The following is a 26,602-nucleotide window of genomic DNA, read 5'->3' on the forward strand; positions in this document are numbered from 1 at the left end:
GAGTTGCAAATCCCACAGTTCATATGTGTCGAAAGAATAGTTTTTAGTTTGTGGGGGACTCCCACCCCCACATAAATATTGTCTCGACCGGCAGCCTGCATGCTCTGGCTTATATATCGCTCATTTGGGGACAAGTGAAAGTCCTGTTTGAGGTCTGGCAGGGAAGTTTTAATGAGGCAAGGGCCTGTCCGGAACCCTGACCTGACCAACTTTAAGTCCACCTAATGCGCTGCACCCGAGCAGAAAGTACTAAACAACACTGCACTGCACTGCACAACACTGCACAGCTCTGAAAATGTTTTTTACTACTTTCAGGGGGCGGCTGTGGCTGTCTGGATGCGGCGAAACTAATGAAATGAGTTAGTAATGTTCGGGGAGAATGCTTTTTCTGGCATTTTTCATAATTGCCGGGCTCAAAAGGCAATGGAAATGGCCAAACAACAGGAAAGTTTTCCGTTAACCCCATCTAAAATACTCTCTCTCTCTCTCTCTCTCTCTCTTTCGCCAGATATTGCGATACTTTCAATGGGAGTGGGGGGAGTGCGAGTGGGAGTGGGGTGGGGGGGTGGCTAAATAAACAGTATTAAAAAGTTTCCTTTCTCTTTCACAGTGAAATCCACTTAAATGTGTTTTTCCAATTAAAAAACTTTTTTCCTACACTTGAAAATTTTCGAGCATGTGCGAAAATCTTTTATGCGAATTGCATTCAGCAAAAGGCAACAGTCACAGCACACAGCACAGCACACAGAGAAAGAGAGATATAGAGAGAGAGAAAGAGCAGCCAGCATCGAGAGTGGGTACAGTCAGCCACAGAAACCTAATGAAAAGTGATTACAAACATGATAGATAAATGCTGACTGCTGGCTGCCCCCCCTCCTGCACACAGACACTGCGGAACCCCCCAGTTTCCACTGCCATCCTTTCGTCCTTTCTTGAGTAAAACATCTTTCGGTTTGACTCTCGAACGGACTGGAGCCCGAGCTGCAGTACGACTTTGGGCATTTGCCCACTAAATGGTCAAATAAACTTTTTGGCACTGCTCTGCTATCGCCGTAATGAACTTCTTAAGAGCTTTTCCATTCTCCATTCTCCCCCCCTATCATTGTGTGCACTCTTCTCCACACTATCTTGCTTTAAACTTAATGAAAATCCATTAAAAAGTCCAACATTGTTGTGTGGTATAGGGCCCCAGGAATTATCTCACTTTCGTGACTTTACTCTTCCAGTCTCTCTATCTCTCTCTGTGTTTTTGGCTTGTCGCGCACGTGTTCAACGTGATGTATGCGTAATGTGCTTCTGCCTGACTTAAGCTGCCTTGGAGCGGGCAATTTGCCAGACATCAACCGAAAAAATAGCAAGCCAAATATGCCAAATGGTTGAACAGGTTCAAGGGAAAAACCGAGTAAAATGTACAAATTACATGTGGGATGATGTAACATGCACAAGATCAAGGAAGCCAATTCAATGGAGGAGACTAGGGGGGGAAACGAAACCAAAACGAGACTCGAAGGTCACACAAAAAGATGTAAGAGAAAGCCATAGCAGGGAAGGCAAGAGTATAATGTGGGGAGCTCAGAGAACAAAGGTAAGATCCCCAGATCTAAATAAATGGATTTCTGAGAAGAACTACTTACTCTAGTACTTGCTTTAAGATGGAGTGTCTTTTTAGATGTCTGGAACTTCCTTCAAGATGGAGAGTCATTGTAGATGTCTCGCTTGATTGAAGGATTGAGCTTCTTAGGAGCTCCAGTGCTGCAAAGAATCTATTACCACCTCTAGATATAAGGAAAGTCAAGTACAACAGAGCATTAAAGGATGAATACGAATGCCAGAAAGACAACAAAGACGAGCCTGTGCCAATGCTCTAGACCCAGGGATTAATCGAGTTTTTGTTTTAAATTCCTTCAAGGAATGGTTTGAGATGCTGGTCAAATATTTGAATATTTATTGGAAAATTTAATAAAGAAATATTTATAAAATAAAGCAGGTCTTCCCCTTCTAAAAATATATTTTAATTCCCTGCTCTGTATGGACACGCCAATTTTTTAGCATCTACCACTCTATTGCGCTCCCTTTTCATATAATATTGCCTACAAAAATTGTTAAACAAACAGGAAACTCAAACAAAAGCCAAGCAAATTTATGTCCAAGTGCTTGAAAAACAATACGAATCGTTTTTTCACGCACCATTTCTGGTGTAGACCCCCCTTCTCCCTCTCTCTCTCTGCTCGAAGGGGCACACCCACAGAGGAGAACATTTTGCATACACCTTCTATAGGGCACAGGTTCAAGGATCAAAAACAAAAGCCAAGAAATTCTGTTTGAAGCTGCTGAAGGAGCCAGAAGTGTCCTTGTGCGCTGGCCATTTCGGGGGAAATGTCGGAGCTCAAAAGCATGTGCGAAGCCAACAAATCAATAGGACACACATAAAACCAATAAAAAAAAGGAAAACCTTAAAGACCGAAAAACGTCAAATGCATTTGCTTTTTCACATTTGAAATATGAAATTGTTTTCACTGGCAACAAAAAGAGCAAAACAAGGAAATCGTAAACTAAAAAAAGGGACAGGAAAAAGTTTTCCATCTCCCATTGATACTGGTCAAGGACTCATTTTGAACTTTCAAAGATACTCCAAATAAATATAAAATATTTGTAAGGTTAATATTGACCCTGAGATCCGTACAGTGCCCGCCAGCAGCGTTTTCCAACAGCTTTTTCGCTGAAGTGCCCTACAAATTGAACAAGGACTTGAGTGGAGTGGAAAACTTTTGTGCTCCTATTTTTGCTTTTGCTGTAGCGAAAACTGTCAAATCTGTATTTCAATACTTCAATTCATTATTTGAAAAGTTCGAGTCGAAGCAATCGAAGGTGCATCTATCAAAATCTAACAAGCGTTCGAAAGGGTAAGAATATTTGTAGCCCAACAAAAAAAAACCAACTTAAATTTTGCTATTTTCGGTGCGGTACAGACCTGAACCATGGACGAAGAATCTAGTTTCGAGGAGTCGCAGCAGGACGACCCCCCTTTGGAGGTGGCTAAGGAGTGCGGGATGTGCAAGCATCCGATGAAGGATCCGGTGAGCACCAACTGCGGCCACGGCTTCTGCTGGCAGTGCATCAACGACTACGTGCAGTCCATACCTGCGGAGGCCATGATGTGCTGTCCCGTGTGCTTCCTAGACATTGAAGCGTACACTCTGATTCTAGAATAAACCCAAGATCGAAACCCCATGGCTACTGATATGACTAAAAACTGTTATCATGGGATAAACCCAAAGCCTTGGCGTATTTATTTATTCCCCTATAAATTCTTTGGAAATCGGAAATACCCAGGTACCCAAGAGCCCCTTTGGTTGAGCGCTCAATCTCATTTCTCTGCCCTCTTTGTGTCAATATTGATGCTGATGCATTGCCAAATTCCTCTGAAGATGCCGCTAAACTGTTGCCCCAACTGAGGGGGGGAATCGAGAGGAATGCGACACAAGCGGAAATGACAAACAGGGCAGCACAACTGTACCGATGTCATCAAAGTAAACGTCACACACATGCATACAAGTGCCTGCAAGGATTTATCTTACATTTTCTCTAGGGTAGGGAAATACCTACGAATTTAAAGCACTCTCACTCTGCCTTTTGACCGGCAAATCTGAAAACATATCAGGAATACCTTCAACGTTATTTTGTTTGACCCCCAGAGCACCTCGCCTCTATGCCTGAACCGCAGAGACTGCTCTTCTTTGGCTAACCCGATACGGGCACACCCACACACAGAGAGAGAGGGGGCTCAAGAGTTTCAGGTAAATTTACTTTAATCACTGTTAAGTGCAGAGAGCGAGAGGCAGTAAGCGCTCTCGCTGGTGGGTGGTCGCCAGCAAAGCGAGCAAGACACTTCAAAGAGCGGAACGCTTCTGACTTCTGCCTTCTGCCTCGTGCCTTTTGTGTTATGTTAATTACTGGTGTCACAGCAACAGCAGCTGCAAGTATGGGCTAAAAAACAAAAAAAAAAATGTAACAACTTTGAGTGCGCACTCATATATCCTTTGAGCAGCGGCTCTGCTGCCACCACCCGGTCCAGAACGGAGCCCCCCATCCGCCCGCCCCCCTCCTGTGGCCACCACGGAACCACTTTAAGTTGAAATTAAAAACCAACAGTGGCCAAGGCCCAGCAGTCTCAGTGCCTGCTTAACCTACAATAACAAGCAAAGTCCTGTTGACATTTTCCCCATAATTACCCCGTGCCCAAAAGTGAAGCAAAATTGTTGATTTTATTTTGCATTATGCGAGACTTATTTCCACTCTCCTTTCTCCCTCTTTTAAATTATGAGCAACGCGAAGAAAACGAGCGAAAAAAAAACCTACGGCTTACTGCACTTCTTTGATAGCAAAAGCTGTTAAGATCTCATTTATTCTCTTTTCAGTGCACTGCCACTTAACAGTTCGCTGTCCGGGCTAACAGAGACTGGAAGCTTGCCCCTGAAAAGCGTTCATTCTGTGGGAAGGCATGTCCCATAACAGAAGATGTTAACTTTCGGCTGTAAGCTCTCTGCGGGTGGGTTTCAGCTGTGGTGTTAACAGCCGACTGTTAAAGGGGTCTGCTGCCCTTGACATTTAACGCGCACTGTAAACGCTGCGTTTTAAATGTCAAATGCTGCTGGCTCTGTTAATGTTAAGGGGAATAGAGGCTTCTGTTAGGCTTCTCTAAAATATGTTTGTGGAATTTTGACTTCTTTTAGAAGCTTGGGGTCTTTCTAATGTTTCGGCAGATAAATTGAAATTATTTAGGCGCATAAATACACCACAAACAGACTCTTTTTCATTCATTCTATTTAGATATATGTAAGGTTCGTCTCCATTCCTGTGTTGTTTTCTTGAGGAATTTAATTAGAATTAAATAATGCTTTCTCTTCATGCTGTTGTTGTTCCTACTACCCCTTTCCAGCTGTTGCATGATCAAACATGTTAGCTGTTTGCTGTATATTTCCTTCAAAGGACCTCCTGTTAACCTCCTGCCTGGCATCATATCCCCTGTTAAGCCTTCCTCAATGCTTATCTTTTTTTAAGCTAGAACTAAACTCCACACAGCGCCCCACTCGGTGTCCCCCCCACCATGCAGTGGCAACACTGATATAAGTTTATAAGCCAATTTCAGTTGCGGCCGACGACTCTTGACGCTTGCGGAAATGCATTTAAAAATTATGCGAAAACTCGGCAACAAATGAAAGTATGTGTAGCCCTCCCACAAGCCGCACTCCACCCCCTTGGGGGAGGGCTCGAGCAGGAGGCAGGAGGCTGAAGGCAGGAGGTAGACCAACTGCTGCCGTATGCATATTTGCATAATGGCTCCACTGTTTCAAAAACTTGCTAAACACTCTTGATAGACAAGATAAAACACTGTGCTCGGTATTTTTGCGCATAATTTATGTTTGAGACCGCCTCCCCCCCGCTAGGCAGGACACGGAGGGACCCCCAACCAGAACCGGAGCCAGAGCCAGAGCCAAGCGCCAAGGCAGAGGAAACGCACCGCATTCATGGTGCGCATATTTTCACCTGCTCTGTGGTGGTATTTTTCCTTTGTGTGTGCTTTATTCTTCCAACGGGCTGACACCTTCTAAATGATTTTAATTATTTTAATTAGTCATGCATTTTTCACGGTGAGATTTTAGCGGTTTACACTAAGAACCTGCTCTACTTGATGGAATGTTTAGTAATTTTGTAAAAGAGTTAGCGAGATAATTAAAATTCAGGGCATACGAAACAAGGATTCCAATGGGGTCTGAATTTTGGACGGGGATCTAGGCAAATTTATTTAATTTAATATCTTTCAAAGGCTTTGAGATGCATTCAACTTTCTTTTTATTAGTTTTTATTGCCCGAAATATTCGATTTTCCATTGCCTTCAAGTTTATCTTGATTTTTCCTGCTTTTCCTATTTATATTTCATTCGTTTTCCTGCTTTTGTCAAGTTCACAGTCAAGTTTTTCCATTCGGCTGAAATGGGCGGGAAAAATCGGTGAACAAAAGGCGAGAAAATATTTATTTTGATTGAAAAATAAATTGAATTGATGAATTTATTATGAAAACATAAACGGGAGGGCGACACAATGGCCCGCCCCCAATTTGTGTGCACTGAAAATGTACCATCCCCAATTTTTGACACTTGCCCCAAAAGCAAACTTGAAATTTGATGATTTCTCTCCATTGTTGGTCCTTTGCTCTTTGCTATTCAGGCTTAAGCACTCGTAAGGCCAATGAATATTTACTTTAAGCCTCATGTAGGATCCTTTTTATATGCAGATTTGTGTTTACTCCCCCTCCCCTTCCCCCGCAACCCATAAACTTCCAACTTGTACAACACGTGTAATGCCATCGAGTTTATTTGCCTAATCACAAATTCAATATGGCAAAGTGTATTGGAACAAATGTCAAGTACTAAACGTATTTTTTCAGCGACAATTTCTTCTTCTTAGCGGTTGACATTTTGTGATTATTATAGCCTTGTTTTTCCTTTGTATTTTGGGCCAAGCAATTTTAGAATTTTAGAACAGAAAACGTCAAGGAGAATATTTTCTTTGGACAGAGGTAGAGGTGCATACTTATTTCAAATTAAATTCAATAAAGTAGGAGTCTAATGAAGATGGGATTTTGGAATTTGGGATACATTTTTAATTTTGGTTATTTTCCAACAAATGTTCTGGGCATCGCCCTCTACTAAAATCTTGAATCAAATTCATTCTCACCCCAAATAAATTTTATAAATTAGCTTCATTGTCTCTGGCAACAATAAACTTGCTTTGTTTTGATTTTACAGAATTTTCAACCTGATATTCTGCATTCCTGAACTCGTTAAGTGGCCCTCCCATTGACCAGCAGCAATTGTAAATTGTTGCAACTCAAAGAGAACAACAACAACTGTATCAAGTGCTGGACCAGAGCCAGAGCCAGAGCCATGCTGTTGACATTCTATATGGCAAATATATAATAAACACACACACACACAGAGTACAGAAGAATAGATGAAATTGCATTGTAATTGTGGACCAAAAACTTAAATGAAAGGCCAAAAAATTTACCCAAGGGCACACAAAAGGCATAAATGCATTGTACTTGTACTTTTCATTTATTAGAGGAGCCTGAAAATATTTTGCAGCATCTAAAAAGGGCAATACGAGAGGAAATTTCTAGCAATTTTTGGTATTTTCTTTTTTATTTGCACTGCAGATGGTTTATTGCTTTTCTCAGTACTTGCCTTATTGAGAAATTTAATGATTTAGAAGGCACATTTGTGGCTTTAATTTCAGGTTAAAACATGGATATTTTGTTTAGTAGGCATATAAATTTATTTCAATTTGAAAGACGAAAAATATAGTCAGTTTATGTCTAGAATTCATAAAGGGTAAGCATATTTGTGCACAAACATCAAAAGGAATGCAAAAGCCTGTCTTTTTCGTAGTGGTTTAAAGAGGGTTTCAGCATTAATCTATGGACGATCGAAAGGAACCAAAATCCGAGCCAAAGAAGCGCCGAGAGAAACGCTATGGCCCAGGCGATGATTGCACTATTTGCATGCGCCCCAAGCAGGAGGCAGTGGCCACCAAGTGCGGTCACTCGTTCTGCAAACAGTGCATCTCCCTGCACTTGTACTACATTAGCGACAAGGATGTGCTCTTCTGTCCAGTCTGCCGCACTGACGTTGAATCGTACAGCGATGAGGAGTAGAGTTTCCCCTAAGATTTCACATCACATCGGATAATTTCCACTGAGCTTTGGCCAAAGAATTGTGTTTTTATGTCACTTCAATACAGGCCATAATGTACATCATTTCCAGCACTTTTTTGAAACGAATGGTTCTCTGGTTGCAACTCGTTCTTTTCCCTCGAATTCTTAGAGTCGAACGGGGCATGGCTGTCCGAGGAATCCGGATTTGATTGATAGTATAAAAAAATATGTAAAATGAGTTACAAACTCTAAAAGTTTTGGAGGTTTTTGATGAATACATCGCTATCTATCGGTATCTCCACAGCAACATCCTTGGGCATGCCTCAGCTCTCTTCTTTCTCCCATCGGCCTCTGTTTCATCTCTCCTGATGCGATCAGCCTCTGCCTTCTATCTGTCTTCCCTTCAGCCTCTTGGACCTTCCCTCGATCTGCTGCACCACAAAACCCTTCGGAGTCACTGTCAATCTCTCGATTTTCCTCTAAGAATCGATGTAGCTCCCCCACTTTCTCGTCTGCCTTTTGTAAAGCAAATAATTTGTTGAGGTTGAGTGAAATCCAAATGGCCAAGGCATTTATCCTGTTTACAGTTGCATCGAAATATTTGAAAAAGGTTTTTATTCTGGCTATGGCAAATGGTTGGTTAACTTTCAGCCTTGAACTATGTGGAGTTACAATCAAGGAAAAACCTTTTTTGTTGTATTAACATTTGTGCTTCCTCTTGCGCTCCGTGGGCAAAGCTGTGGCGACAGACAGACCAACAGACAGGCGGACAGAGAGACAGCTTTTCTTGTGGATTTTCTTGTTCCTTTTGTTGTTGTAGACTTTTCTTGTTGCTGTTGAATTTTGCAAGCAAAATGCGCTTAAAATCTTTACTTATGGTTTCCCAACGCAAACACAGAGTCGGGGAGGGGGATGGGCGTGGGCGAGGGAGTGAAAATCTCTGCCGGAACACAGAGGAGAAGGAAGAGGAGTAGGGGGTGCGGGGGGCGGCTGTGGGTGGGTGGTAAGCAAACATATTGCGCATATGCCATGTTAACCAAAAGCTTGGCTCCTCCATTGTCAACAGCTGTTTGCTGTCTTAGTCCTGGTCATGGCTGGCCCCCTGATCCTCCTCTGGCTGTCTCTTTCTGTCCAAGTTTTTAATGACAAATGACATGGGCTGCTGTCCTCCAGTCATCCTTCTCTTGCTAGTTCTATGTTTCTATTCCACTGCCTCCTGGTTTTGCTCTTTTCCTGGTTCCGTATGCATAGATGAATAACCCAAGTCACCACCCCCCCACCCCTCAAAAAAAGCGTAATGAAACATAAGAGACTGCAGCAACAAAAGTTTTGAAGATGCCTTGTCCTGCAGCCCGAATCCTGCATCCTGCGTTCTGCGTCTTGCATGTGTAATGTGTGTGTGTGTGTGTGTGTCCTGCGTATGTCTGTGTGTGTCCTGTGGCCGTATGCATAAATTGTCTAGGGGCAGACAGATGAGATTGATTTGCAGGCGACAGTTGCTGCTTGTTGTTGCTGTTGCTAATGTTGATGTTGTCCTAAATGTTGCTGCTGTTACCGCAGTTGTTGCTGTGAATATACCCTGTAATTGTAATGGGTAGAATGGGAGTAAAGGAATTTCCTTCACCCGAAGAAACTCGAAGAAAGTCCTGTAGTGACTTCTCTCTGGCTTTCCTGGAATCCTTGGTATCTTGTAGGGTATCCTGTAGTCGTAAGCCCCCCTTCTGCTGTTGTTTCCATCTCTTTTTCAAGTCCTTTACTGATGCTGTTGTTCTTGACCAACAGAAATTAGAAAATTCAAATTCAAATATTTTTTGTGGCCCCCGTAAATGTTTTCATTTCATTTTATTCATTTTCCTCACAAGTTATTTTAAACATCATGCAGCACAAAAATCCACAAAAAAAATGAAACGAAAATTTGCATTTGCCGAACAATTTGAATGGAATTTTACTCAGACAAGACAGAGCACAAAAAAAATAGGGAATAAAATTGATTAAATTGTTTGCAGTTTTTCCAGTAAATTCAATAGACGCCTCAGCCCCGGCCCCGGCCCTCACCGAGCCCCTTTAACTGCCGGGGAAATTATTAAAAAACGATTTTGCGGCAAGAACAGCGTAACAGAGACGGTGGGGGAGGGGAGGGGATGGGATGGGGGGGAAATAGGGCTTTTGCCACATCGTTGGTTTTTATGGTTTCGCGCACGCACAAAACTTTGCCCAACAGCAGCCCAAACAACAACAAGGGGCAACATCAGCAAAAGAGCTCCATCCGAAAATGTTCATTCTCATTTGGTTTTAGCCCCCCGACTTGGGCTTGGTGTTCTTGCTGCACCTGCAACAGCAGCAACATTGGAACAACAGGAACCTCTGAAGCAACAGCAACATCATTAGAAGAAGCAGAAACATTGGCAGCAAAGGATAGCTGCGAACGAAGCCTGACAAACCTTTGGATGCCCTTGCAAATACTGAAAGAAGAAACTGCTGGAACTGATATTCAGATCTCTTCTTCGCCAAAAAAGTGTAGTCTGTGGCCATAAAACTCCCTCGAAATGTTCAAACGAAACCTCACTATAATGCCTCCATCTTTGTGTGGCACCCAACACCCCTGATCAGACCCATAAATCCTTTTTTTGCAAGAGTATCAAAACCGTTGCGGCAACAGTACACCGAAATGCCTTTTTGTGGCTGCCCCAGTGTTTGAAACAGAAACCGAAAACTTTGGTACCAGCTCAAAAAGTGAGGTTTCCCCAATCAAATTGGTGGTTAAAGCTTGCATAACCAAAAACCAAAAGCCAAAATTTATGCAAGCCAAATCAGAAAATGAGAATGACTTCAATTACCAGAAAGAGGCTGAAACTGGGCAGAGACCCAGGGCCGGCCAGGGCGAGTGCAACATTAAGTGGCACATAATTGCTTAATCTCTGCGGCTCTTACACGACATTGTAATAATTTATTTGACAGCCCCCCCGGAACCAGCCCCCCACTCAAATCGGGTCCGGCCCTTTCCAGAGACATGAAAATTAAAACGAAAATTTTTCAGACAAGAGTCGGGAGACAAGAGACAACGACGACAACGTCAAGGCAAATTATGCAGTCAGCATGTCGCTGGGACACGACAGGACAGGCCAGGCCAGAAGGGGGTTAACAATACAGCCCCGTTTTCTGTTTTTGTGGGTCACTAAAGGATTTATGGTTAGGTCAGGAGCCAGGACCCAGGAGCCGCTGCTAGTCCGAATGAATCAAAATGGCCCTGTGGGGCAGGTCTCCCGGCCGCCAACAAGGAAACGTAGCTGTTTATTCACTTGGAGTAAAACTTTAACCGAAATAACAGATTTCGAGTAATGTTGAATAATTAAAATTATGGATAAGATAGATAAATGAATCAATGTCTCTGGTGGTGTCTCAATTTCAGGTAGTAGAACTTGCCCCAGTGGGCAACGTATAGCAACGTATGCTTAATGTTTGCATTTGAGCCCATAAAAATGGACAAATTCTTTGTCCATAGCACCAATCAGCACTTTTGGATGAGCGATATATTCATTATCTGGCTCCTACTCGAATGCGTGCCAAAGAAACATGCTTTTCAAGGGATCAAGGGATGCCTTTCCTCCAATCCATATTCCTATTAATTATAAACCATCTAAAAATATTCCCAAAACGCTGTCGCTGTTTAAATACTGCATCCTTTTCATCCTTTCTGTTTTTGTGGGTCAGTAAAGGATTTATGGTGAGGCCAGGAGCCACTGCCAGTGCGCAAAGCATACCATCTGACTCCTGTTTGAATTTGAGCGCATGAAAATATAGACATTCTTTGTCCATAGCCCCAATCAGCACTTTCCAATGAGCGGGATATTCATTTTCTGTCTCCTACTCGAATGCGAGGCGAAGGAACGAAGCGCAAGGGATGCCTTTCCTACAATCCATATTGGTATTAATAATAAACCATCCACAAATATTCCCAAAACGCTGTCTCTGCCCAAATACTACATCCTTTTCAGCAAGACATCCAAATTGATAATTCATTTTCTGTATGAATTTCACATTTTCAGACAAATCAAGTTCTCAACCTCAAGTTGGGTGTCAATTCTCGTCACTTGCACTAATTATGCACAAGGGTATACCCTTGAAACACCTATCCATATACACATCGCGATGCAACGGAGTGAATAAATTTACACCTAATCAATGCAATATGGAAATTAAGTTGACACACATCACGGGAAGGGAACGAAACGGAACGGAAGGGAAGGGAACGGAAGGGAAGGAAAGGGCCACATTCCTTCATCCGAAATATCTTCAGCCTTCAGTCCCTTGTACATACAATATACATATGTGTGCAAGTGCATGTGTTTGAGTGCCTCAAATATATATTGCCTGATTATGGGCGCATTCGTGAAGATTAATGGATTTTAATTAGAAACTGAGCAAATAGCCGAGCGGAATTTTCATTTCGGTATTTTCGTCTATAAATCCTTGGAGCTTAATGATTGATTGATATAGTAGTGCGCCCACATCATAAAGCCGAATTAATGGTATATGTGGTTTATGGTTGAAATGAGGGGGAATACTCGTACTTTAAATTTAAGTGGGCTCGGACTGGGCTTGGACTTCGATTGGGTTTGAGTTAAAGTTGCGTTGGGCGGCTGTCCTGTTTCGCCTCCGCATGTCCATCATTCTTGCTTTTTAACGGATTTTAATTACAAAATCAAAAGCTGTCAGCACTGAAACAATACACATACCTACTAGGTACAGTTGCGGTCAGAAAAATAGTGATTCCATAAACACAAGCTTCCCCAGAAAAATTAACTTTTCTAAGACTAAGAAAAGACTCTAGAACGTTCCAATGAAAAGACAAAGAAATACCTATCAGAGCCTGCATACGTTTTGGGAGTGCCACTATTATTTTGACCGCAACTGTACACCCACACAGTCTTCCAGGAGCCACCCCGCAATATCCTTTTAAACGCATTTTCCGGTGCTCTGCGTGTGACAGGCGACCGCCTAAGGCGTTTATCTGTGTAACATGATGATATCGCGCTTTTTTCCTCTGCCGTTTGCCTTTTATCGTGGGCGTGGCACCCACACACACAAGCACACAAGCACACAGCCACAGACACTCGCGGACAGGAGCATAAAATATGCAACCATCTCCATGGTTGCACTTTTGATATATCGGTTTACCTCCGTGTGTGTCAGAGTGTGTGTGCTGTCGTATTTATTTACCGAAACCGAACCCCCAACGGAGCCAGAGCCAGCGCCAGAGCCCCCCACTCACATTGTCACACCCAGCAAAAAAACACGAGCAGGGAAAATGTAAAAAAAAAGAGCGAAGACTTGTGTTCATATTTTCAATATGATGTCGTGTCAATAACAGTTATATTGCCCACTCTTTACAGTTTTCTTCCGCACTCCTTCCTCCTTCTGGTGGCTGCATGTGCATACCTGAGAGGTATCATCATCATCATCATCATCCTGTGTGGAGGAAGAGCACAGAGCATGGAGCATGGGTTCCCAGGAGTATTACCACAGCCTGTGCCTGCTGCAATGCGCTGCCAATTGACAGATTTTCAGTTGCTAAATAGCTGGATTTATACGTTTACCAGGTGGATTTTATTTTGATATATTTCATAGATTATGAGAAGATACCATTAGAAGAGGGAGCCCCATTGGGAGGTTCTAATCTCACACCCGAAAAGGCTAACATCTGTCTGGATAATTAGCATTCCCACACCCACGAAACCAACCATCTTCCTACAGAGTCTTTCCGCTGACAACGAGCAACAATCGCAGATGGTTTGGTTTCCGTGAATACTTCCAGGACTATTTCCGCATTGTCAGAGATCCCACCGTCCCCACAACCAAACAGACTCTGGTTTTCGCCAAAGGAAAAAAACGCTGCCAGCGTCAAATATTTCATGGAAAACTACAAAAAACAAACAAACACCGAGAAAGAGGTGACGACGGAGGCACTGTTCTGGGCCCGATAGTTGTATGTTTGTTTATTTGCAGCGTCTAAACAGTTTGCAGCAGGAAAAACCCAGCAAGAAGGCTTGCTTTTTTGGATACCAGCCAAAAGAAAGGCACAACACAAATACGGGGACGCATATCAAATTTCTCGCCAGCTCAAAGCAGACACAAGTGAGAGAGAAAGTGCACAAAAGCAGGGCAGAGCAACAAGCAACAAGGCAAGAAAGAAGGAATAACTTCAGTGGCCGAGGCCTTAGATACCCTTGGAGAGTGAGCGAGAAGAAAAACCGAAATTTTCGGATCTGACACACGATACCCTTACTGGATCGCAGATCCTTTAGCAATCACCTTGTGGCAACCACCATCTTGGAGTAACGATATTCTCTGAGAGTGTATTCAAATATACCAACGGTATTCAAATATCTGTGTGTGAGTGCGAGTGCGAGTGTGTCGTACTCAAAGAGACTTTTGACTTTGCGTTCAACTGAGCATATGAGCGTGATTTCTGCATTTGAGCTTTTGCCAGAGCATAAATGGAAGTCCAGGGACGAGTGGAGTGGAGTGGAGTGGAGGGGAGGACTGGGCCCAGGGCTTGCGATTGTCCAGTTTGGATACACTTCACTCTCGCTCGCACTCACACTAGCCGTCTCCCTCTGTCGCCCTGCCAGAGACTGTACAAAAAGCCTGCTGAAATTTCAAGCACTTTTGACACTTTTACACACACACAGAGAGAGAGAAAGATATCTCGTGGGCGGCATACACCTTCCCACAGAGGATGAGAGAAGGATAGCTGGAGGGTGGGGGGCTGTTGGGCTGGTGGGACGACCTCTCTGATCCCAGGGCCAGAGCGTTTGGCATAGTCTTACACAAAGATTTACGTACAAAATGTTGACATAAAGTGCGCAAAAGTGGAATTGCATTTCGTATGTAACTTGAGTATGCTCTTTTGTTAACACGATGATGACAACGACGACTGCCACTGCGACGACGATGATGATGCTGGGCCACGCCCAGGCATTTCAACTTGTCAGAGGCTACGAACCCAAAAAAAAAAAAAAAAAAAGGAAAACAAACTCCCCCAGCCGCCCCACTCTCACACTCTTTGGGCATTTTTAACAAGGCATAACTGTGCACACTCTGCCACAGTCCACCGAAGTGGGTCGTCTGATACTCAAAATACTGTTGATTGTTGCATTGGTCCTCGTAAATATCAAAGGACATTTTTGTACACGCTTAAAGTGCAAAATAATAAAATAAAATAAAATAAAATATATGAATTCCATTTGTGCCACTGCCAGGAGCAGCATAGAGGGTATGCTGGGCAGTAGAAAACTATGAAAGGAATTTTTAACTTGTCCTGAGGAATGCAGAAATCTATTTTCTGGCAAATATTTTAAAACGGTTTGTCGGGCAATGATATATTGGAATGCGCATCAGATATTTGTGGAACAATCAATCAGGAAAAACGTAGTTCCCTACATAGAGGAAATCATCATCAAAGGCAGAGCCTAAGTTTTGTAGCCTTCTTCGCCTCCTCGACTTCGTCTCTGCAGCTGCGGCAGAAAACGCGATATTAGTGAATAAATATATGTAGTCGGATAACAATTTATGCTCCGTGACTAAACTTTATTGATTCACTGTACACCGCACGTTTTGCGAACACACGAAGAAGGGATTGTTCTTTGATTTGCTTTCTTTTCTTTTATTTTTACCTCTTCACCTTCATCGGCATCGACCTCTGCGCCGTGCGCTCAATCTCCGTATGCTCGTATGCCCAATCTCCAAATGCAAGTAAATTGTAAAAAACAGCCAGAGTGATCTTTTATCGGCTGATTAATTAATAGTAGTCACTGGCACAGTTTAAACGAATATTTTTCAGTCTTAGCAAATATTTCACCTAAGTATATTCACTCATGGACTGATGCAATGCAAGGCCTGTAAAGTAACACATTCAAACGGGCGAAGACGGTGTCGAGTGTTGGCTCGGTGGAGCTGATTATAAATGTATACGGGATTTTATTGACCAAGGAGATTAAGGAGAAATGGTTTTCAGGGAATGGCTTTTCGAAACGCAGATAGACGGTTTTCTCTACAATCCGAATGCTTTCTGAATGCTGCGATGGGAAGATGAAGAAATGCAGTTGCTGCGATGCAGAATCTTCCAAGAAATGCGGCAAATTTTGGGCCAAGTGCAACACATAAACATGCTACAAATGCACGACCCAGACCCAGACCTTGTCGCGGTCAAGGTCTTCGTAATGGAACAGAGCAGCTCTATCTCCATCTCTTGCATCTCTTTCTAATCGGCCCGTCTCCGTCTCTTTCTTTCAACTCGCCATTCTTCTTCTTCCCAAAATACGACATGTAAAAATCATTTTACATCTGACGTGTGCTACATGTTAACTACGTCGCGTCACCAATAATGAATGCCTCTGGCCACATGGACATGGATTAACGATACGTTTAATAGCACCCGGTCACACTTACCAAAAAATAATAATATAACAAGCGCCGCTGTCCAGTGCGTGACTTTAACTTGGATCCTGTTGATGCCGAATACGGAAAATCAGGGAAACTGCTGTGCGATCTACTGTTCTTTTTGCCAAAATTCAAACAAGGAAGTGGCCGCCAAACACTGCGCCCAATTTTTCCGTTTCGAGGGCTTTGCAGTTCCAACATTCCACCAACGTAACGGAGGTTGAAAGACCGAGATCACTCTCTCTATAAGCGTGGCTATGTCTTAACAGGCACTCCAGCAATCCTGGTTTTCGGCATTAACCACTCAAACAATATGATATGTGTTTCAGCAACAATGCTCGAGGATAGTCTAGAGTCTAGACTATCCTTCAAAACGTAAGCTCACTCACTCCACACTCTGCCCCTTCAGCAGGAGCAGACTTGTTTGTGCATTAATCCGTAGACTTAGCATACGACTCGCTTGGACACCTTGAAAGTTTTCTTCTCCCGGGCTGCTGCAAAGGCGACGTAATTACACCAAGCTGACAGCAGCAGGGGGTCCGCCCTCCAGCTGGAGGCATCCTTCCACCCACATTTTTCAGCACTTAAGTGGCCTTTAACACCTGCTGATGCAGATGCTGCCACTGCCACTGACACTGCTGCGTGTTGCTTGTTGCCGTAGTGTTTGCTGCAGCCATTAGGGTAAAATCTAAAGAAAAACATAAACCGGCTACGTGACCATAAATAAAATTGACAAATGTGGTTTCAGTTTTTTCTCGGAATTTCCTTCGGGGCCGAATGGCAAATTAAGTTTGCCGAAGAAAAAGGAAACCTGTTATGCAAATGGCTCTACAGAATATTGGAGCAAATTATATATTCTACATATACAGCGATTTCCGTTGAGAACTGCCCTCAGGGCCAGTGAATTAGTTGAAATGCAAATCGAAAGAACGTGGCTTGGGAAGGGGCCAACAGAGATTTTGCCATAATGATTGGCTTATCATTTTCATTATCGTTTAGAGGATGTTTTCGGGGCGGGAGTGGAATTTTTGATTTTTTTTTTTTTTTGGTGGCAGGCAAGTACATTCGATAATCGTATTACACACTCAGCCACTCCATCGATTGGGTCTGGCTTTGTTATACCCTCGATAAGGGACCTGTAGAACAACCATCTTCCCATTCTATGGCTCTCCTCAATTAAAAGACAGATCTATTGTTTATCAACACAAAACTCGTCCGAACTCCAATAAAATCGAATTCTGCCAACAGGGTATCAAGATCTTCGCTCCCCAAACAGTCCTCTCTCTCTCTCTCTCTGCTGTTCTGAAGCTTATGTACATAACAGTTAATTTGATTGCTGCATACGCTCAGACGCTCAAATGGCCCTGAAAACATATTGAGCAGGGCAGAGGCAGGACAAAGGCAGCGCAGCAGCAGCCCATAAAAGGCTGTTTTATTAACTTCAATACAAATACAGCTGAGAGTGGAAGTGGAAGTGGAAGTGGGACCTCAGGCAATACAACGGGCGACAGCGATAGCTACGGATACGGAAACAGAGAGTGGCCTAAAAGCACAAAAGCAAACACCAGTACGGCTTGAAAGGAAGCAGCGACAGGCGACAGGCGACCAAAGTGTCAGCGTTGATTTGAGCATTAGAAAAAGAGCAATCCATGGCACTTGGCCCAGCATTCACATTTATTTATCTATGAGCCATCATTTCTTAATGGCAAAATCAGATTCAATACTGACGTGGCACTTGGGGCAGCGACGTATCTTGGTGTGTTTGTTGAAGAACAAGTAATCCTTGAGGCACTCCAAGCAAAACGAGTGTCCGCAATGTGTGGCCACCGGATCCTTCTTGGGACGCACGCAAATGAAACAGTCGCCATTGATGTCATCCCCCATGGTGTAATTGCGAAGCATACGATCATCCGCCTTCAGTTTTTCTCCGTAACCGGCCACATGAGCCTCCATGTCGACGGCACACACTGGACAGCAGCGCTTTTTGTTGGAGCGAGTGGCCAGCAAGTACTCGTTGATGCACACCCAGCAGAACGAGTGGCCGCAGTGGGCGGACACTGGATCAGTCTTGACAACCTTGCAAATCGAGCATTTATCATCGGGCTTGAGGGACATCTTCTTCTGTTTGTATACGACCATTCGATTGTTAAGGACCTTGCCTAGGGCAAAACTAAAATATAAGTAGCAAACAGCAGGTCGACTCGTTAATATCTCACCTATTCTCTGCTTCTTTTTAGGCGTCTCTTTTTTCTATGTTGTTTATATTTGACAGCAATCTGATTGAGTGAATGATTTGTGATCATTTTTGTGTTGGGCTTGCCATACAATCTGGGCCTACTTGTGCACCTTGTATGCGAAAGAAAACCCTATTCAAACTTTTGTCGACTGTACAATTACCCAATCGAATGGACTCCAATGAGATACACACTCCAGCAGAGACAGCGATGGGTACGAGTATAAGCACATACTCGTACAATTCAATTTCCTCAAAATGTTGTATTTATTATTTCCTCATTGCATTTGGCAATGCCGGCGCTGACGAGGCTGCTGGAGTTAGTCCTTAAATCGGTACTGTTAAACATTCTGCAAAGGATGGGTGGTTGCGTGGGGTTAGGGGAGCCCAGGCCAGGCACAGACAAAGACAGCGGCACACACATGAAGTTTGACAATATTGTTGGCACACAAAAGGCAACATCCGCGCAGGTTGGGGCAAGGCAGAGTGAATGAGGCAGGGACACAGACAAAACAACGCACAGTGGGCTGAAACAGGGCCCTCAAAAATATTCCACGCATGAAATTGGTACTCAAAATTGAACCGAGAACAACTCCACCAAGAGCGGATTATTTCAAGGCCGCAGATTTTCAAATGGCAGTTGTTTATAGAATTCGTTATGGTTATGCAATTAAGCGATTCAAGATTTACATTTCACGCTGGCCCAACGAGAACGTTTCCATACGGAGTGGGAACCTCGATCAGTTGACAAACTACGCTCGAGGCTTAATCATCATCCAAACAATGAATTGGGTATTCGTACTACTGGTTTTATCTATTCTTGGAGGTGCAGCAGCGAACTGCTGCCGTGCGCACAACGGAAGATGCGGAGACGGATGGAAAGTCCATGGTCATGGTAATTGGTATTGCGGTGTCGGCCCATGCAACATAGCAGGTTGCAACTGCGATGGCGGCTGCAGGGGCTAAAGGTTAAAGAACCGTTTTCACCTACAAAATGTTAATAAAACTTTGTTTGCAACGACAGAAATTGCGTTTATTTGGGAAAAATTCGGCAAAAACCAAATGGATTCTCTAGAGGCAGTCTTAAATATGAAAAGTATACATTTTTTTGAGACTTGTTTCGCTCGAAGGAGCCACTGTGCGGCGCCACAGCAGCAGGTAGCGAGGCAGAGCTGAGGTGGCATGCTGGAGGCTGCAGTGCTTTCATGCTTTAAACAATGCGATAAAACGGTATTAGTCACGTTAAATTGAATTTATTTAAGCGCGCGTTTAGGCCACACACCGTAGCAAGGCACTCTCTTAAGCTCTCTTCTTTGCCATGTTATGACATTAATGGTATTCCGGGAAGAGAGTGTCGCAGAGTGGCCTACCAACTGGAGAAAATGCTGCTTATAAAATACAGGGTTTTGAGATTTTGATATTAAAGAAATCTAGCATTTTGCGTTTTTAGCTTAATATTTATAATTATTTTAATATAAATTAAAAGCAGCGCCAAATCCCTTACAGGAATACCTTTATTGTGTAGGCGAGAGTGTATTTTTGTTTGTGTGCGAGAGCTAAGCCTCATTGTCAGCATATCCTTTGAGTGTTTTATGCCACAGTCGCAGCCGGGCCAGAGCTTTCTGGCTTCAATTGCTACCTGAGCAGCTAAGCCTCTGCCTTCTCGCTCATCTCTGCCCCGCCACCACTCTTTCCGCTTGCCATCTATTAAATAGGAAAATTATGCAAATCATGCGGTACTTATTAGATTTATTTGTGGCAGTCTGGAATATGTGTGTAGCATTATTTCTGGTTGTTTTGCCTACCCCTGGCAGCGGGTATAATGATTCTAGGCATTGCTTGGAAATCTTTTGACTCAAATGTATATGAGTAGCGGGTATCTTATAGTCGGAATGTCCACCAAAGCGCTTTCAGATGGCTTTTAAGTAACTTCCACAGAGAGAGAGAGAGCTCTCTGTGAAGGAGTGGGAAATGGTGAGTGTTTGTTGGGTATTGGATAGCCAGGGAATGATTTACGCGTTCTGGCTGTGGCCAACATCGCTTATGAGACAGTGAATTATGGCTGCCGGTGGCGGTGACATTTGGCCGGAGGCGTGGCAAGTATTGGAATGAGGCGAAACTCAGGGAAGGAGTAGCACAGGGTGGCGCTCATAAAGAAGTAGACAAAAGAGTGTGTCCCTTATGGCGATCTGGATCGGGGAAATTTCCTCCACAACAGGGGGATAGCTCTGACACAGCTCTCCTTTTAGGCAGCTCTCCCGATATGGAGGTCAACGCGGACACAGCCGCTTGAATATGCCGCTCAACCGAAAGTGATGATTGGTGCTACAGGCAAAGAATGTTCCATTTTTATGCGCTCAAATTCAAATACAAGTCAATTGAGCCACAAGCAGAACCATTGTAGGGCTTACACATTGGGATATATATATCCTGGAGAATATTCCGAATAGTCCCACCCAAAACTATAAAAAATTTGGGTTTTTACGATTTCAACACATCTAAAATCAAACATTCAAATGTTCGTCTCTAATTTTATCCCATTTTTAGGCGGGATAGAAATTTCACCAGTCAAATATATTCGAGACGAGATGACATTTATTTAGTGCATAAAAAATATATTTTTCTAGAAGGCCGATCCAGATGCGTTAGAAAATCATATCATTTCACACCCAAATCTAAAAACTCGACATACATTTCAGTATCAAAAAGTTGAGAGTTTGAAAGCACCAATCATACTCTATTCGCGGGCGACAGCTTTGCCATAGAAGCTGTCCTGCGCAACAATAAAACAACAAGCTCACGGAGGATGTTTCGTCAAATCAATAGTGCCCGTATGTGCATGGCCATGCGTTCCTTGACTCGCAGTGAGTATTTCCATGTTAGTGGTTGAGAGTCCTGGCAATAATGGCGATGGGTTTCCTGAAACCTACAGGTGTGTCCGTGGGGGCACTCCGCTGGAACCAAAAGGATCCCAAGTCTCTTGTCGTGTGGCCGCAAAAGGAGAAGACCGACACAAACAAGGAGGCCTCAGCCCTCGTGGTCCTTAAGGATGAGCCGAAGAAACTGAGGCTGAGCCGCCGTGACCATTTGCGACAGATTTACAAGGAGAGCCGGACAAACCCCAAAGTGAAGGAACAGGTCGTTTATATGCCAATGGACTCGAAAAAGATCAACAGGAAGCCGCTTGATCCTGCACGAGTGGAACTTGTGAATCGGAAGTGGAAGGAGAACCAGCAAGAGATTGAGATCCGAATGCACAAGGCAGACAAAAAGAAGAAGTACGTCTCCCGATTCGAGATGAACGCGGGCCGGAAGGAGAAGATCAAATAATCGCTAGCTATATCTCTCCCACTGACTTGCGCATTCACCCGTTGACAAAGCACCAGGCACTTGAACACGTAATTGTTAATTATTAAAATTCTTGTTATCATCCAGCAAAGAGCAAAGAGCAAAAGTAAACCAGTTGGATCTTCTATTGTGGCTGTTTTCATCTTTTTTATACTTAAACATTGGATATTTTAGCTTAGAGGAACGTTGATATGCTATGACTACATAGTACAAGTGACGATGCAATTACTGCACCATCAAGTGGCAAAACGCAGCCCTCCTCCCGCCCCACGGACCGTGGAGAATAATACTTTCGGCAGACCTTCCCTTGCTAATGTGATCGACTTGTCTTGTCTGATGTTTGACGAAAACGGAACTATTTCTGGCTATCGCTATGCATAAATCGGAGAGTCGCTATCAACCGCTACTATCGTCGTCCCTTTGGGGCTGGTCTCATGGTGGCGGGGCACACCTCTACCAGGTTATGCCATGGGCCATTGTCATCAAATGCCTAGCCAGTACCCATTCGCAGATAGCTCGCTACTACCTGGAGCATACCGCGGAAGATATTATGGGCCAGCAGAACCCTTGTAGGTTCGCCATTGGAGAACCTGTCCTCTGTAGAAAAACTCCTGCTTTTAGGTAATTCGCGGGTCGTTGGCCAACGAGAAGAACCTCAAGATACAAGTGGAAGTCAGGGGCAAGGACGTGGAAAATATTTAAAGGTATTTTTCAATGGCAAACCGCTTGGGAGACCCTGTTGAAGAACAGAGAAGGACGAGCTCTTAAGCCTAGGATCAAGTACTAATGTTTCTTCCTCAGAGGCAACCTAAGATTAAGACGGAAATTTGTGTTCTTGAAAAAAATATTGTGGGAATATTCCAAATTCTAAGTAGGCAGGATGTGATCTACACATCGGGGCCTACGACCTAATTTTTGTCACAGGAAAAGTACATTTAAAAGTTGTCAGCTTCTCTGCCAATTATGTTTGACGTAGCTTCTGGCATGACATACAACTAATGAGCTCCTGCATCTTCGGCCTCCCAGGGTATACATACCTATATTCCTCCCTAACATCATGGTTTCCCTAAACGAACCTTCTCAAATGCATCCTTTCAAAGTTCGCCCTCCCGCTGACTTCTGTAACCCAGAGCAGATTATTATTGTAAAAGTGAAAGTTTCAATTTTGTCATTGCTGCTGGAGAGCTCAAAGTTTACTCATCCTTATAATCCTTAACCTTTCATTAAAACTAAAAGATGAACTTATTACCTTTAAAGTGAATCTTGTGGTCCCGTCTTTAAGGGTCTTACCAAAGGGCCTACAAAAATTCGAATATAGATCTTCGCTTGGCCATCCGAAAGGCAAATTTATGCAAGGCCATAAAATGAAAACTCCACAGAAGAAATGTTGATCAAGTGAAAACGCCCAGCACAGCCACTAAACCATGCCGGCGCATGCATATGTATGGGTGTGGAAAAGCGGAAAATGCAATTGAAATGGGCGAAAAACGGAAACAACAGTAAAAAAGGATTAAGCCATGTTGTAATTGTTTTGGTCTGGCCGGACTTTTGTCCCCCTCGCCCGCCCTCTACGTGTCCCTCGCTTGGGGTCTGTGTCTGTCGTTGCCGTTGCCGTTGCTGTTACTCTTGCATAAATATTTAAAATTTAATTGAAATTGCGTTTGTAGAGAGCTATCGAGAGGAGTGTCAGGTGGGGCATGGTTGAGGGAGTGCTGGATTCTGGGATGGGGAGTTCGGAGTTCCGGTTTCGTTGGAGATCAAAAGACAAGCGTTTGGCAGCTGTGGAAATCAACGCCCGAAAGCATGCAATACAATGAGGGGGGGTGTGGGGGTGGCTCGTGCCACCCCCGTCCTGCGGGATCAGGTCGCTCTATCGCTCACTTCGGGTCCGGCTTTAGCTAGCAGCGTTCCGTGCTTGTTTACTGTTGTCCGGCTTTGCCCAAACGATGGCGAACAAAATGAGCATGAGACTAGCGTACAGTAAATGCTCTCTTTGATGGAAAGTCTTGGCTATCCTTAGCACCTGTATTGGCTGTAAAATAGTGCCACAAACAGGACGTTGGTTGGCGAACAGAGCCCCGGACGATTATCTCCATTCAGGGATATTGATAAGTGATTCTTGAGACCCCTCTTATACCCAGGGGTACCTACCGGTAACGAGTGTCCGCTCAAGAGAGCTCTCACTGTCGGTGGAGAGTGGTGTTCGGATTCGGGGGCACGCCCAAATGCGCTTCCTTTTGGCACACGGCAAAGACAAACTGCTGCTGCGGCTCTGCCTCTACCTCTGCCTCTGCTGTTGCATGCTGCATGCTGCGTGCTGCATGCTGTTTTGCTCTATCCTCCTTCTCCTGTCGTATCTTGTCCCGGGCGACACACAGTGCGTATGCGTTATATGGCTTGTTATTTATCTTTAGCTCATTGCTCCCGGGGTCTGGCCATCGTTGCCCTCATCCTCATCCTCCTTGTCCCTGGCACTGGCACTGGCACTGGCACTGGCACTGGCATGCCAATAAACTGAACCAAAGGAGACAGAGACAAGAGGCACAGAGAATGGATGCACCAGGAGCAAGAGCAGGTCGGATAGAGGCGTAGCAGGCGTTGCTGTGGCGGCACTCAAGGGCGTTTAATTGAATGTACGTGACACGACACGTTCCGAGTCCGGGTCCGGGGTCCGGGGTCCGGGGCCCGGTCAGGTAAGGTCCGGCCCGGAATGGATCGGAATGCAGACCCAGACCCACCTTGACATCGCTGCATTGTTGCACAGTTTCAGTTGCAGTTGCAGTTGCCGTGGCCGTGGCTGTGGCTGTTGCAAGTTTCTCTTCGCTGGCGGCTCCTCCTACCGGCCATAAATCAATGCAAATTACAGTCCATTCTGCCGCTTCCATCTCCGTTTGTGTCCTTTGCTATATCTGGGATTGTGACATCGCTTAAAGCTTAACACATGTTGCAGCAGGCAGCAGGTTGCACGAGGGAGGGGACTGTCGAGGAGTGTTCACAGAGGGACCTGTAAGATGGGGAAACTTGGGAAAGATCATGAGCTAAAGGAGGGCTCTTATGTGGCAGCTAGATTCTCCAGACAATGATTGGTTTTCTTTCTGATGAGAGAAAAGAAACTCTTAATAATAGTAAATACAATCATAATAAACTTCCACTTTGAATAATGATCCATAAGGGTATTCATCATATATTTAAATGCGCTGCTGCGAGGTCTCAAGACGCGGCTCGACCCGAAGAGAGCCGAAGAGCTCTGGAAACTCTCGTGCCTACTGTACTTGAATATTAATGTGAAATAAACTTATATTTGTTTGAATTCCCCTTGGATTCTGAATTAACTTTTAGAATTCTCCTTGAAAGTTTCTCCACATCCAATGCCAAATGTAATTACAAAAAAAAAAGTGGGAAAATTTAGTTATTTTTCTCCATGCATTATGCGAGGAGCAAACATGCACTCGTTCAATCCGCAAATCCTCGGGGATCTACATAAGCAATCTATCTATCTATCTATCCATCAGGAAATTCGATATTTACTCAACTAAATTGCATTTTCCATTTGACTTGAGCACGGAACGGACTGGGGAGGGTTGGGGGGGAAGATGCAGACAGTCGTTGAGAGCGGCGGCAGCAGCCATGACGATTAATTAGAAGATGAACTAATTGAATTAGAATAACTTAAATTAGGTAAACAGACAGAGTAGGTCGGTCGATGGGGTGACGAGCGGGGGCAGCGCTGGCAATGCTAATGTTGTTGACAAACTTCAATAAAAGGAAAAAGAAATATATGTATACCCTTGAAGAGGGTATGAAGACTTTCAAAGCCATTAAGGATATACGTACATTTCTAAAAGACGGAATAATGCAATATATATACAGCCAGAGTATAAGAGGGTTCGGCTTCTGCAGCGAGTCCTTTTTTCTTGTTCAAATCCAATTTGAAATAGCAAATGGCATCGCTCTCTGACTCTGTTACCCTTGCCCTCTCTCTCTCTCTCTCTCTCTCTCTCTCTAACCAGACGCAGTGGGAATTAATTAAGTGCATTAAAACTTATTGAACTGCATGATGGTTGTGGCCAGAATGGGCGGGAGGGGTGGCAGGCGAATGCCATCTCGTGCTATCCTTTTGCCACACCACTCCTTTCACTCCTTCCAAGTTTTAGATGCACATTTAATATAAATATATCTCCCTCTGTCGTATACAACATATAAATATTAACCAGACTATGCAGTCCCCGTGCTGGTCTCCAATTTACACATTTTTTTCTTTCTTTCAAGCATATATCCATATATATATTATTTTGTTTACCAAAAAATCATCGTACGCGTTTTTTCTCGTGACCTTCAGAGTTTTTTTTGTCTGTGGAGCTGTTTGAATGCCTCTGGAACGAAATAAAGCGGCAGCGAAGTGGAAACAACTAAAGCTACTGTACCTAAAGAAACAAATTATATAAAAAAAATATATCTCTGAATGTTTACACATTCGATAGTTTTTTTTATCGATTGTCCTATCTACCGGTCCGTTGAGGCACTGTTCCTATCTATGGGAGGAGTAAAGAACACTTCCTCGCTTTTCTGAGACTCCACCGGTCCCATCTGTTGAGCTTTTGTCTCTTGGGAACTAAAAATCGGATATACTATGAGTCATAGGATATACTATGGAATATGCCAAATCCAAGATTTCAAAGTAAGACGGCCAGCAACGCGTTCCAGATGCATGTTCTCTACGTAAAAGATAAAATAGAATATCTTACGGAATGGTTACGCCTCCAGCAACGTCAGAAGACAAGGATCTTGCCTTCAGCACGCTGGAAGCAACAGCTGGAACAACAGAGAGAGAGAGAGAGAAAGCAGTGCCGATCAGCTGAGAAT

At 43.8% G+C, this 26,602-nt stretch overlaps 3 protein-coding genes across 4 annotated transcripts in view; 2 read left to right on the forward strand and 1 right to left on the reverse strand.

Moving 5' to 3' along the window:
* Window positions 1-26,602, forward strand: part of LOC6603047 (barrier-to-autointegration factor) — a 97,793-nt gene that overhangs the window by 47,633 nt on the left and 23,558 nt on the right. The gene's annotated exons all lie outside the window — the stretch shown is intronic.
* LOC6603052 (E3 ubiquitin-protein ligase TRIM38) lies at window positions 17,805-18,891 on the reverse strand. 2 transcript variants are annotated; one of them, XM_026987974.1, is made up of 2 exons: window positions 18,375-18,891; window positions 17,805-18,317 (listed from the first exon to the last, which is right to left on the reverse strand). In XM_026987974.1, exon 2 carries the CDS (start codon window positions 18,295-18,297, stop codon window positions 17,851-17,853), a length of 447 nt encoding a protein of 148 aa, XP_026843775.1. In that variant the 5' UTR covers window positions 18,298-18,317; window positions 18,375-18,891; the 3' UTR covers window positions 17,805-17,850. The 2 variants fall into 2 exon arrangements, with proteins under 2 accessions (XP_026843775.1, XP_026843774.1); XM_026987973.1 differs by having other exon boundaries at window positions 17,805-18,328.
* LOC6603051 lies at window positions 21,112-21,864 on the forward strand. The gene is made up of 2 exons (XM_002028037.2): window positions 21,112-21,255; window positions 21,324-21,864. The coding sequence occupies exons 1-2, from the start codon at window positions 21,198-21,200 to the stop codon at window positions 21,719-21,721; spliced, it is 456 nt and encodes a 151-aa protein (XP_002028073.2). The 5' UTR covers window positions 21,112-21,197; the 3' UTR covers window positions 21,722-21,864.

Source organism: Drosophila persimilis, unplaced genomic scaffold (genome assembly GCF_003286085.1).
Source record: "Drosophila persimilis strain 14011-0111.01,24,50 unplaced genomic scaffold, DperRS2 tig00000124-arrow-pilon, whole genome shotgun sequence".
Taxonomy (NCBI): Eukaryota; Metazoa; Arthropoda; class Insecta; order Diptera; family Drosophilidae; genus Drosophila; species Drosophila persimilis.

Bases quoted from the DNA above. Each gene is read 5' to 3' on its own strand.
- LOC6603052 (XM_026987974.1), bottom strand. From the start codon at position 18,297: ATGGTCGTATACAAACAGAAGAAGATGTCCCTCAAGCCCGATGATAAA.
- LOC6603051 (XM_002028037.2), top strand. From the start codon at position 21,198: ATGTTTCGTCAAATCAATAGTGCCCGTATGTGCATGGCCATGCGTTCC. The intron at 21,256-21,323 runs GTGAGTATTTCC...TGAAACCTACAG, and splicing joins CATGCGTTCCTTGACTCGCA to GTGTGTCCGTGGGGGCACTC.